The 13,622-nt window shown below is 49.5% G+C and overlaps 1 protein-coding gene across 10 annotated transcripts in view; it reads left to right on the top strand.

Moving 5' to 3' along the window:
• ccdc33 (coiled-coil domain containing 33) overlaps positions 1 to 13,622 on the top strand; it is a 304,008-nt gene that overhangs the window by 102,053 nt on the left and 188,333 nt on the right. For all 10 annotated transcript variants that reach the window (XM_068015481.1, XM_068015480.1, XM_068015479.1 and 7 more), the window contains one exon: positions 4,844 to 5,007. In XM_068015481.1, the coding sequence (XP_067871582.1) occupies positions 4,844 to 5,007 (164 nt within the window). The remainder of the gene's footprint in view (positions 1 to 4,843; positions 5,008 to 13,622) is intronic.

The following is a 13,622-nucleotide window of genomic DNA, read 5'->3' as shown; positions in this document are numbered from 1 at the left end:
TTGGAAGTTCAAATTCAAAAAAACGCCAAGTTAGTCATGTGACTAAACTGGCCTGACCACATCTGTTTGTGTATTCGGCCATCTTAGCAGTTAACTTGGAATGCTTCAACGTCTGATAACCAAAAGACCATTGTGGATGAAATTGGAGCAGGGAATAGCTCCTTTGTCCTTTGAAGTACTTGTCTGTTGATATGCTAACGTCTCGCTCCAGCCAAACTCTCTAATTGTTTATTTTAAAGCAAGTTCTTTCTTCGATGTTTAAAATCAATGTTCATGCAGCTAAATTAATTTTCGTCATTCTTGGCAGGTGGGGGGCTTGCCTGACGGTGCTGTTTACAGTTTTGGGCTCCTTATTTAAGGGGGGGGGGATATACTTGTATTGGAGGCAGTTCAGAGAAGGTTCACGAGGCTGATTCCCGGGATGAAAGGGTTGTCTTATGAGGAAAGGTTGAGCAGGTTGGACTTATACTCATTGGGGTTAGAAGAATGAGAGGTGACCTTATCGAAACATATAGGATTCTGAGGGGGCTCGACAGGGTAGATGCTGAGAGGATGTTTCCCCTCATGGGGGAATCCAGACCTGGGGGCATAGGTTCAAAATAAGGGGTCTCCCATTTAATATGAAAATTAGGAGAAATTTCTTCTCTCAGGGGTCGTTCATCTTTGGAATTCTCTACCCCAGAGAGCAGTGGAGGCTGAGTCATTGAATATATTCAAGACTGAGACAGATTTTTGATCTACGAGGAAGTCAAGGGGGGCCATAAGGGGATGGGGAGGAAAAAACAATTGAGGCCACAATCAGATCAGCCATGATTTTACTGAATGGCGGAGCAGGATTAAGGAGCCGACTGCCCCACTCCTACTCCTATTTCTTATATTCTTATGTTCTTTTTCTGAACAATAGGGAGGGTGTTTTTATATTTTTGGCATTATTCACATTGTGGTATTGTCAAGTTGTAAAAATAAACCAATTAGAAGTTTCAACATGATATTGTAGCACAATGGAATGCTGCAGCATTAAAATACACTTGGTGTTAACCTTTTCATTAGTCAGATGTGGTCGTGTTCATGCTCTAACAATGGCATTAAATAATGGTTATTGTGTGATTTAGCTGAATGTTAATTATCTATGTTATGCAACTCATAGCTGTGTGCACCTCCTGTCAACAAATTCTTACCTCAGTTGTCACCTTGTGTCATCTGTTTTTCATTATAAATTCGTACGTCTCCATTTAGAAGTAACTTCCTATGTAAACAGGTCACGCTGTAATTACACCCTCCTACCAGTAGGAGCATTCCAGTACCTCCATTTTGTTTCTCCAATCTCCTTGCCCTGTACTGGTGAGAAACATCAATGGTCCAGCCAGCTTCCCAAGAATATTCCCTCTAACTTCGGCTTGCTGTATGCGACCGGCTTTTTGCACTACGGGAGTTTAGAAGGAACATTGATTCCCATGTACAACACTCCCGGAGACTGACTAATGCTTAGTACCCCTCACACCTTGGACATCGCAGTTCCTTGTTTGTGCACAGTATTATCTTGCACCTCTTTGATTTATCTCATCTCGTTCCATCTCTTCGGCTGCTTCCTGCACCAAGGGCCTTGGGTCTTCACCTAGTTCTCTCAATAAGAAAAGGCTAGTTTGTTTGATTCATACTTTCACCTCAGCTATTGATCCATCAAGGCCGCCTGAGAATTTCCTCAATCGCTGTGGGCCCAACTCAGTACAACACACAGAGATCTACCAATGGAGAAATAAAAGAGCTCGTCTTAATTTCATCTGGGCCAATCACTCTGAGCTTTGATTCTCTTGACATACCCGCCACCGTTCTACACATGGTTGTAGCTTTGGGCCACTTGAATGTAGCAGTCTTCTTCATCTCTCTGGCGTGACACTTACTTGTTTTAGCTAGTATCAACAGTAACACATATTTCTGCAGCACCTTTAGCATAATAAAATGTCTCAAGGCGTTTCACAGGCATATTGCCAGACAAAAATTTGACAATGAGCTGCATTAGGACAGTTCAAAGAAGTAAGTTTTAAGGAGCCTCTTAAAGGAGGGGAGAGATTTGGAGGTGGAGAAGTTTAGGAAGGGAATTCCACAGCTTTGGCCTGAAGGCACGGCCGCCAATGGGGGGGAGGAAAGAAATCGGGGTTGCACAAGAGACCAGAATTGGAGGAATGGGGAACTCTCAGCGGAGAGTTTACAGACTCAATAATTCTGAATGTTTGGCCAGGATATGCTGGCACTCATTAGCATCCACTAGTTGAGGGACCGACTGCATCATGGATCCCAAAGGTGCATACCTCTAAATACCTCCATGAAAAACAGCTGGCAGCAGTTCCCTCCACTGCGGGTGATGGAGACTTGCAAACACTACCAGGTGCCTGTGTCCCAGGTCTTGGCCAATTTCATATCAATTGGTGAAGTCCCACCCAGTGTCTAAAAGGTTTTAACTTATCACTCACTTTGGGTTATCCAATGAGGTGTCCGGGCAGATAGCGTCCGTTATTTATGCAACATTTAGGAAACTGTTGCAAAGATTCAATCGAATTTTTTCACGCTTTTTTTGAAAACCCATCATAACTTTTAAAAATGTCCGCAAATTTGTTCCGCATTTTGCATTGCAGGAATTGCTGGAGTGCGGAAATAATGGACATCTACGTCCCCTTCTAAAATTTACGCAGAGAAAATACTATTTTTGAAGCCAGGTCAATTTGCTCTATTCTGTGCTTCTATATTCTATGAACAACAGACAGCAAAAGACGCTATGGTCCATCCAGCCTGTTCCACACAATTTATTTTTATTTCGAGATACAGCACTGAAACAGGCCCTTTGGCCCACCGAGTCTGTGCCGACCAAGAACCACCCATTTATACTAACCCTACAGTAATCCCATATTCCCTACCTACACTAGGGGCAATTTACAATGGCCAATTTACCAATCACCTGTAAGTCTTTGGCTGTGGGAGGAAACCGGAGCACTCGGCGAAAACCCACACGGTCACAGGAAGAACTTGCAAACTCCGCACAGGCAGTACCCAGAATTGAACCCGGGTCCCTGGAGCTGTGAGGCTGCGGTGCTAACCACTGCGCCGTATTACTATTGTAATACATTGTGCATCCCAATATATATGCCCCACCCTATCCATATGATCTCCTGGGAGAGGCAAAAAAAAAGCAGATTAAAAACCCAGGAAACGTTTTGGGGGCAATGGGGGTGAAAATTGGGGAAATCTGTCTCCAACTCCCCTTTGGGAATCAAAACTAGTCCAGGAGATCACGCTGGCCCTGATAGTTCTAAGCAGTAGCTACCCTTCAGTAGGAGAGGATCTCTTCCCTCAGCCAAAACCTGGTCCAGCTCTTGCATGAAGGAACTCGGTGAATCAGCGTCGACTGAAACCTGTTCCAGTGGTCCGCAGTTCTCTGGGAGAAGAACCATCTCCAAACCTCCAGGATCTGGCCTTGTACAACTTCACATAGTGACCCCACTGATCCTTCTTGGCGATTTAATTGGAACAAAGTCTCTTGCTATCGGTCACGTTTTATCCCTGTTGTCCTTTCACGCATCTGTTGGTGCAGTTGGAGCTTTCAGTAATCGCTCTGGCAAGGGCTGACCTTGCGGCTCCAATTATGCATGTGTATGCAGATTATTATTTTGCTTTTCTGCATGTTCGCTCAATACCAACATGTTTCTGTAAATGAATGTTGTTATTAAATTGCTGAGTCATAATTGGGACTGACTCTAGGCATTTTAATGCATTCATCAGGAAGCTCTTTATGTAAGTGGATAATCAAAACATTGATGTCTGTGGTGGGTTTTGAATTTAGACAGGAAGATTTGATATTTAGTGGGAAATATGGCTTTCTAATGGATGATGTGTTTGATGCTGTATAACAGATCAGTGGTCTGGATTAAAACGGTTTGCAGCAACTATGCGTATGAAAGACGGCCTTTCCCATTGCTCTTTAAGACCTTGAGCTGTTCGATCTTTCCTCCTCCCTCCCAGCCTCGGGAACTGTTCCCAGATACTGACCGAATGTGGCGGTCTTGGGCCTGAAGTGGAGTTTCAGGCTGGACACTGTTATGGGGCTGACCAGCTCTCCTGTATTTTGTCAGGAGGCTGACATGTGAACTAGCCATTCTTGTCTGAGTGTTTGAACATTTAGTGACCAGGACGGTATTTCCCAATGCTTTGATTGTTTTCTGTCCCTGGAGAGTGGACATGGGTATATCCCAGACTTGATAGCAGAGCTCTTGAATTCCCCCCCTAAACCTCACCACCTTGCTATTTCTCTCCTCATTTAAGACACTCCTTAAAACCTACTTCTTTGAACAAACATTTGCTCACCTGTCCCAATATCTCCTTATGTGGCTCGGTGTGAAATTTTGTTTGATAAGCGTTCCTGTGACGCACCTTGGGATATTTTACTATGCTGAAGGCGCTATATAAATGCAAGTAGTTCATGTTGCAATGAAATTCTCTAGCCTTTCTGGTAGTGAATGCTCAGTATGAATACTATAGACACTAAGGCCTCGATTTCAACAGGTGGAAACTGGAGGGGTGTGAAGGAAGCAGCTGAAATGAGACCAGTCACTTACCCCCTTCTGATTCCGCTGCCTTTTCGGCTGCGACGGAAGCAAAGTCCCTCTTTAAATATGCGGATCAGGCCCAAAGATGCCACCAGGACCTGATCTGCAATTTTAGTGGAAGGACTCAGCGGGGCGGGGAAGGGGAAGCAGTGACGGCTTTCCTGCCCGATCGAACCTGCCAGGATTCGGATCGAGGATCTCTGTCTCATTCCTAAAACACAAATTATTTTTTTTCACTGACATAGGTGATGGAAACACCTCCTGGAAAGACGGAAGCAACGCTCACATCTCCAACCAATGACGAGCATGTCTCAAGACCGGGCATGGAGTCCATTAGCATAATCCTGCATGGAGCCACAGACCTACCGGCCCTTAGTGATGGTTCTGTGCCTCAACCCTTCGGGACAGCGTGAGTACCGAGCTCTGGTGTTTTCAGGAAGGAGTGGCAGAGAATGAATGAATTTCTGTCACAGAGACATGGTGAGTGGACCCAGGTGTTACAGGGTTACATTTATCTGATGACGCCCCTCCCAACTCCCAGACAATTTTGTGCCAAATTCCTAATGTACATTCCCACTGCATGAAGACTCATGCTGGGAACTCATATAATAAACAAAAAGAACTTAAACATTTCTGATGGAAAGTCATTGACCTGAAACATTTGTTTCTCTCTCCATACCTGCTGTGTTTTGAATTCCGAGTCTGTCTTTCTTGATGAGTACTGGACGTTTGGAGAAGAAGCCGGTCCTTTCCACAGAGCGGAGATCATAACCACTGCTCCCAATTTTTTAGCACAGCAAGTGCTGGCAATGAATCTGCTGTTGTCAATCACCGCTCGTCTAGACCAATCTTTTGTTTCTTTATTTGTCCCATTACCGCCTCATTTGCCTTACACCCATCACCTATTTTGTCATTCCACCCTATCACAATCATCCCTTTTGTTTTTTCCTCTCCTCCCCCTCAACATCAGGGCGGCACAGTGGCGCACTGGTTAGCACCGCAGCCTCACAGCTCCAGCGACCCGGGTTCAATTCTGGGTACTGCCTGTGCGGAGTTTGCAAGTTCTCCCTGTGTCTGCGTGGGTTTCCGCCGGGTGCTCCGGTTTCCTCCCACAGCCAAAGACTTGCAGGTTGATGGGTAAATTGGCCATTGTAAATTGCCCCTAGTGTTGGTAGGTGGTAGGAGAAGAGTGGGGATGTGGTAGAGAATGCAGGGTTAATGCAGGATTAGTATAAATGGGTGGTTGTTGGTCGGCACAGACTCAGTGGGCCGATAGGCCTGTTTCAGTGTTGTAACTCTTAAAAAAAAATCCCCGCACTAGAACTTGCTTAAAACCTCTTTAACATTTTCCCTTGATGCTGTCTGACCTGCTGAGTATTTCCAACATTCTTTGTTTATATTTCAGATTTCCAGCATCTGCAGTGTTTTGCTTTGGAATTTTTTTTTCATATTTCTTTCATTTTGATGATGCACAGAATATATCATGTAGAATTGCACCTTACTCTGTAACTATTCCATGCTGTACTGGGAGTGTTTGATGCGACAGTGTAGAGGGAGCTTTACTCTGTATCTAACCTTGTTTTTTTAAAATATATTTTATGTCGAGGGGGCTTTTATTGCTCAGGCCCCCTTTATATACATATTTATAAAATAACTTTATTAAAATCGAATAAATAAACAAAAAAACTCAAATTAAAATGCCATTCTCGCTGTTGACGATGCACTCCAGTCCCTGCGGTGCGCACCGGTCGCTGAAGGCCTCAAGCGTACGGTCGGACACCGCATGCTCCTTCTCCAGGGGCACCCGGGTGCAAACGTAACCTTGGAAGAGGAGCAGGCAATCAGGGAGGACAGACCCCCCCTCCCGCCCCCCGATGGCCCGCAGCCTGGACCTGTGAATTGTCACCTTGGCCAGGCCCAGGAGCAGACCGACGAGGGAATCCTCCTCCCGGCCCACGCCCCTCAGCACCGGGTGCCCAAAGATCAGGAGCGTGGGACTGAAGTGCAACCAGAACCTGAGGAGCAGCCCCTTCAAATACTCAAAGAGGGGCTGCAACCTCGCACTCTCCATATATACACGGAACACGGACTCGTCCAGGCCGCAGAAATTACAGGCAGCTTGGGAGTCCGTGAACCTATTTAAAAGTCTATTGCATGGGACTGCCCTGTGCAACACCCTCCAGCCCAGGTCCCCGATGTAAAGGGGGAGGAAACCCACGTAGAGAGACCTCCATTGGGGTTTCCCCTCGCTGCCAGATGGCAACGCGGACCGCCAGGGCGTGTCTGGCCGGCTGACGAGGGCGAGGAAGTGGAGAATGTGCAGGAGCAGCCCGTACAGGAAACCCCTCTGTGCCGATTGGAATGGCACAGAGGGCATTTCTGAGAGGTGCTTGGGTTGTGCGGGACCGGCTCCCGAGGAGGGTTTCGGGGCCTGGGTCCGATGAGCAGTTCTGGCTGAGCAGGGGTCAGCTCGGCCGGGAGCGCGGAGCGCTCCCGAGCCCCCTCGCCACCCGCAGTGAGGGGCGTCCCGGGGTTTTCGGCTACTCCGCCCGCCCGCCAGTCCATCCCCGGAGTCGGCCGCCCTGACAGCCGAGGCGCTCTCCTCCGCCGGCGGGGGAGCGCCCTGACTGGAGGCGACCATGTTCCAGACTCGGAATAGATCCCTGTAAAAGACAGGCAACTCCCTCAGAGAGGCGCATCTAACGGACTCCGCTGGAAGCTGCGTGTCATCTTGAAGGCAGTGACACTGGCGGAAAAAATACGTCGCCAGCGCACACCATCTGGGAGGACGCTCGACGTACAGGTATCTCTGCAGGGTCCGAAGGCGGAGAGTCGCAGCCTGGGTGTGGACGCACACCAGCGACTGGCCACCCTCCTCGATCGGGAGACTCAGGACCGCAGCAGAGACCCAGTGTTTCCTCTTGCCTCAGAAGAAATCGACATGTTTCTTCTGGATCTTCTCCGCCCATCCAGAAGATGGAGCACAGCACCAGCCGCATGGAGGTCGCCGACATGCGGGAGACATATGCCTGTGAAAAGTAGAGGCGGTCGATTCGGGACCCTCCTCCTCCAGACCGCCACGTGAAGGTGCTGGAGTCGGGATGGAGATTCTGCCAGACGTCCACCAAGTTGAGTGAGCTGATCAGTTCCCTCAACTTCTCCACCGACGCTTGGCCGCGCTGGGGACCGGAGCGATCCCCCACCTCGAGGGTACAGTTAAAATTCCCCCCTCCCCCACCCCCCGAGGATGATGCACTCGGCGTTATTGATGGAACTCAAGAGAGCGGACACTTCTTCAAAGAAGCGCGCTTGCAACGCGCCGGACCTGGGCACGTACACGATCACAAAGTGGAGCGGCACGCTACCCAGGCGAACGGCGAGGTGGAGCAAGCGGCCCGGCACTAGCTCCTTGACCCCCAAGATCTCCGGCTGAAAAGTCGGGGCCAACAAGATAGCTACCCCACTAGAAATAGAGGTGAGGTGACTCATGTAGACCCCACCCTGCCACTCTAGGAGCCAGGTGGCTTCGTCTCCTGGAACGGTGTGGGTTTCCTGCAGAAAGCTCACCACATATCTCCCTTCCCTGAGGACTGAGAGATTGTGAAATCTGCGGTGAGACCCCCTGCTGCCGTTGATGTTGAGGCTGGCTATGGTTATCTTCATGTCAAAGGTACTTAAAACCCGTCACCAACACCTCACTGTGAGGAGGGAGCGGAAGTGCACCTGGCCTTCCACTCCCCCAGCAACCCATTGAGGAACACATTAAAACGGCACCCCTCAACCAGTTTCACGCCCGCGCGCTTGCCCGCTTTCTTGAGTGCGGCAGGGACGGACTGAATGATCAGCGCCAGACTCGACCAACGGCCGAGGGCCAGCTGAACTTTATTGCGGCAACCCCTGCATGCCGTGAGGAAATCCCGGAGTTCCACTGTGGGGATGACAGGAGACTCGGTGGGAGGGATGAGGGACTCCACTACCTCTGGCGATGGAATCAAGGTCGTCCTCCGTGCCCCTCACCGAATCCCCATCCTCCTCCGGGTCGTCACCTCCAGCAGCTGACACATCCACCACACACTGTAGGGCAGACGACCCACCCGGCTGCACCAGCTGGTCCCGCCTGCGTCACGATCCCACCCCCAGGATCGATGGCGGAGGAGTCCTCTCTGGGTTCTAGGATGGAACTGGAGCCTGTGGGCGCCAACGGTCCAGGATCCCCCTCCACCTCTGTCCCCAGGCCAATGAGCGGTCCAGGGGAGATGGAAGTGCATGACTCCTGAAATCCAGCTGGAGTCGGGACCGGAGGCAGAGAGAGGAGGCCATCTCCCACTCCGCCAGCACCCACAGCCCCAGCAGATGGAACAAAATTTTCAATTGCAATCAGGCGGGTGTCTCCTGGTTGGTGGTGGACTCCGGCTGGGAGGGCTGACCCTTTGGGGCCTCGCCCTCCCCTCCACTCAGGGCACCCAACCCAGTGGCAGAATGGGAGGCGTCCCCAAGGCTCCCCCACCACAAGCAGGGCTCCACTTACTCCTTCAGGAGGGGCCTCATGTACAAGGACCTCCCCCTCCCCTCCATCCTGAGGGGTAGGGAGCTCCTGCCCAGACTTTGCAGACTTGATGATGGTGGTGTTAGGGGAAATCTGGGGACCTGAATCAGGAGACAGCTCCCTCCCAACAGATGGGCCCTGCATCTCAGGGCCCTGTGTTACCTCCGTGGAGGGGTGCCTTCTCTTTTTCCCAGTTGGGCGCGGAGGCTCAGAGACCTCCATGCCATCAGAGGTCTCTGCCTCTGCACCTTTTTTTTTAGTCACTCTGGGCCTGAGCCCAGCCCTGGGGCAAGTGGGCTCCCCGAGATTGGGCCTCGGGCTGAGCTCAGGCTCAGGTTGTGTCAATGTGTCCAGGGGACGCGTCTCTTGATGTTTATTTTTCCTCTGTGCCTTCCTTCCACCTGGACGGGCACTCCCCACCCCGCTGGAGGCTGTTAAAATCGCAGCCTCCGGAACCGACTGAACAGTATCTGGTGGAGGTGTAGGGGGGGTGGGAGGAGGTGCAGTGGCGCCACTCTGGGCCGCCGAGATGGAGTTGGCGGCCGGGAGGTTGGGGCAGTTCTTACGAACATGCCCCACTCCCTTGCAGACATGGCAACGCGCCCCGTCCAAGGTCCAGAAGACGCGGTAGGCCGTCCCCTGGAACTCTACATTGAAATGGCCATCTGTGACCTCCTCCTGCGCCAGCTGCATGAATAGCTAGTGGTGCAAGGAGTACACATGCTGGAGGCTGTTCTCCCGAAGACCGAGCGGGACTGGGGTGAGCCCTGTCTTTACCTCCCCCAGGTGGTGCAGGTGGGGAAGGAGGAGCTCACCAGCAATGAGGGGCGGGACATTTGATAGAATGATCCTTTGCGCAGTGGCTTCCAGGGGGTCCACTGGCAGAAAGGTCCCGCCCACAGTGAGCGCCTTTCTCAGAGCCAGGGACACCGCCCGCTCGGTCTTCAGGAAAAACACCGCCTTCATGTACATTTTTGAGGCAGCAACCATGGCCGAAGGGCAGACAACTTCGGCCATTGCCTTTTCGCATGCCTCTATTGACATGTTTGGGTGGACGTAGCTCTTGACCCCATGCTTCGATGTTATTAATGCAAACGGCGACGGGGCAACAGGTGCAGCTGCAGCAGCAGCATCTGTACAGGAAGGCCCCACCACCGGCGAAGGAGGGCTTGCCATGGGGTCGCAGAGCCATGCCTACCCCCAAGAATCAAAGCACACGACAGTTTTCTCTTTAACACAAGCAATATGATGGGGGGGTGTGGGTGGGGATGGGAGTAGAGGAGGATAGGGCTGAAAAGGACAAGGAGAGGAGAGGATAGGTGGCCGAGTGATGGAAGGGAGAACAGCTGTGAGGATGTTACAGTTCAATTGGTGGTTGGAGCACCTTACTGCAGAGTCTACAGTCCAGTCTTCCAGTTAGGGGAGGGCTCTTCGCCCGGGTTGGCTAGAGCCGCCCGGTTCTCTCCCTTTTCTGCTGTTGTATAAAGATTGTCTTCACCCGGGCAGCTCCAGCTGTCCCGAGCCACACAGTTGGGGGTGGGGAGGGAGCCCCTTTTGTGCAGGATGGAAGATAAATGCAAGAGCAAATACAGGGGCTCCCTATAGAATTTGGCAGCCCCACCCCTGGATCTTCCGGTGCCTCCTCCCTCCCCCAACAGTCCAAAGAACCAACAGTTCTCTGGTGTTCCAACACCCACCTCTCCAAAATAACTTGCAGGTCTTCTTAGTCATGAAAACGTGCAACAGTTCCACAGTAAATACAGCTGTCTCCACTCTTCAGTCACCTCTTTGCAGTTACTCCACCCTGCTGTCTCCTCTCCATTGCAGCAACACAGGTGCAGCCGCTCCCCCTGATTGCAGGCAGGAAGTGGTTCCCAAATTGCCCAGCCAATCCCGTGCTGTACCTGTCCTGGGAGTGTTTGATGGGCCAGTGTAGAGGGAGCTTTACTCTGTATCTAATCCCGTGCTGTACCTGCCCTGGGAGTGTTTGTTGGGACAGTGTAGAGGGAGCTTTACTCTGTGTCTGACACAGAACATACAGTACAGGAATAGGCCATTTGGCCCAATTGGTCTATGCTGTTTATGCTCCACACAAGCCTCCTCGCACCCCTCATCATCCAACCCTCAGTATATCTATCCATTCATTTCTCCCTGGTGTATTTATCTAGCTTCCCTTAAGCACTTATAATATAAGCTAACTTGAATACCCTATGCATCTCAAAACATAATACAGCAGATGATATCTATGTGTGTGTCTTGTTTCTTCTGCGTTGTGTCACAGATGTAAAACAGTCTTACAAAAGAGCAAAGAAGAAAGTCACTGAGCCACAGCCTGAAATGTATAACCTGTTACAAATGTCCTTTGTTTAACTCCGACAGTTTGCAAGCAACTGCCAAATAGTTGGGCTTACCAGTTTAGAGTGTTGCTCTTAAAGGGACCATCCTTAAAGGTAGAAACTAGACGTCTCAACCCCATTCCTATTTTGAGATTACCTACAAGTGACTCAATGGAAGATCCACCAGTATTACTAAAATAGAATGCTACAGAAAAGAAAGGTTTGGATTTTATAAAAGATGTGATAGCAAATATCAGCGTCGCACCGTCCTTCCACTTCAAAAACTTGAGGCTCTTCGTCAGATACAGTTTCTTTTGAACTTTGAAAGCTTGTCCCACCCCTAACATAGATCCTTCTAGTCAGGGTGGTCTGCATATGTAATAAAAGAAGTGCTTTGTCCTTGAAGTTACTGTTGCATTGAAAGTCGCCTCTGATTTCCACATGGCAAAGCATAGTCAATAGCTCATAAACTATTGTAAAATTCAGCCTGATTATATCCATTCATAAATCAGATGACAGCATTAATATGCAATTTCTTTACTGTAGCCGGATGATGCGGTGTTGGATAGATCGAACAGTATTAGCCTCACCATTATTAAAATGGCTGGAAGCTCTCCACAACATTTCTCTAGAGTGTCAGTGACACGAGGATTTATGCATTGAGTTAGCCTGCATTAAACAGGAGATTGATTACCGGGGACCGAGCCAACGCCAGGGTTCTGCTGACTGTTTTGTTCTTGTTGGCAAACTGTGGAGGGAAGGGGGAAAGACCCAAAGTTCAGGTCACGACTGGACGCAAGGGTTGTTCTTTGATGCATTCGAGTCTCTTGTGCGTTCCGATTTTAATCACCCCACTATGCCTTCAGCTGTCTGGGCCCTAAGCTCTGGAATTCCCTCCCTAAACCTCTCCACCCTTAGATGCTCCACAGAATGTACCTCTTTGACCAAGCATTTGGTCATCTGGCCTAATGTCTGCTTATATGGCTTGGTGCCAATCTTTGTCTGGTTACACTCCTGTGAAGTGCCTTAGGATGTTGTTTTCTGTGTAAAAGGCACTCGTTGTTGTTGTGTGATGTTAACCCGAGGGCCCACCTACATTCCTTAGTGCTTAAAGGGGAAAATAAAGGGGGAATTTGCCCAACATCGCTTGGCCGGAGTGCGGGGGTCTATTGTAAATTTGGGGAAGTGCAAAGTAGGAACATTACCCCTGAGATCTTGTGGTTATTACTGGAAGAGAGGAGGATGCTCTCACCTTGAGAAGAATTGGGTAGGGTCTATAATGAGCAGTCAATCCACTAACACAGCTGACACCCAAGGATATTTGGCCAAGAGGCCAAATTAATCAGTTAAGTGCACTCAACTGCTAGTGACAAACTTCCCATTGAAAGGTTGGGCTTTGCCCTTTACCTGTTGCACACAGTGTTCCATATGGCAATGTTTCAAAATAGGTGCTAATCTCATTTACACTACTGATTCTTTCGTGTCAGCAGGTAGCACTCTCATCTCTGAGTTAGAAGGCTGTGGGTTCAAGTCTCATTCCAGAAACCTGAGCACAAAATCTTAGGATGACACCCCTGTGGTGTACTGAGGGAATGCTGCATTGTTGCAGATACTGTCTTTTGGATGAGATGTTAAACTGAGTTCCCGGTCTCAGGTAGTCATCAAAGATTCCATGGCCGCTATTTTGAAGGTGAGCAGGGGAGTTCCCCCCCCGGTGTCCCGCAGCAATATTTATCCCTCAAGCAACATCACTGTAGCAGATGATTTGTTAAGCACATTGTCATGTGTAGGAGCTTGATGTGTATGAATCTTGACTGCAGTATTGAGGGTATGCTGCATTGTCAGAGATGCTGTTTTTGAGATGCAGTGTTAAACTGTTGCTGTCTCTGCCTATCCTGGTGGTGCATCGCAGATTTTGAAGGATGGTGTCCTCACCTTTATCTTTGTTGTTTGCGGGATCTTGCTGTGTGTAAAATGGCCACAATGTTTTCCTCTATTCTACATTTCCAAGTAATTAATTGAATGTCAGACAGATTGTGGTGTTTCGGAGAGATCCTGTATAAATGTAAGTATTTCTTTTCAACGAGGATAACTTATTATTGACTTGTGCCCTCAGTTTTAGGAATACACATTACATTTCAA

This window comes from Heterodontus francisci, chromosome 35, assembly GCF_036365525.1.
Source record: "Heterodontus francisci isolate sHetFra1 chromosome 35, sHetFra1.hap1, whole genome shotgun sequence".
Classification (NCBI taxonomy): Eukaryota; Metazoa; Chordata; class Chondrichthyes; order Heterodontiformes; family Heterodontidae; genus Heterodontus; species Heterodontus francisci.
Note: the sequence above shows the minus strand (reverse complement) of the source record. Positions and strands in the feature narration are given on the sequence as shown.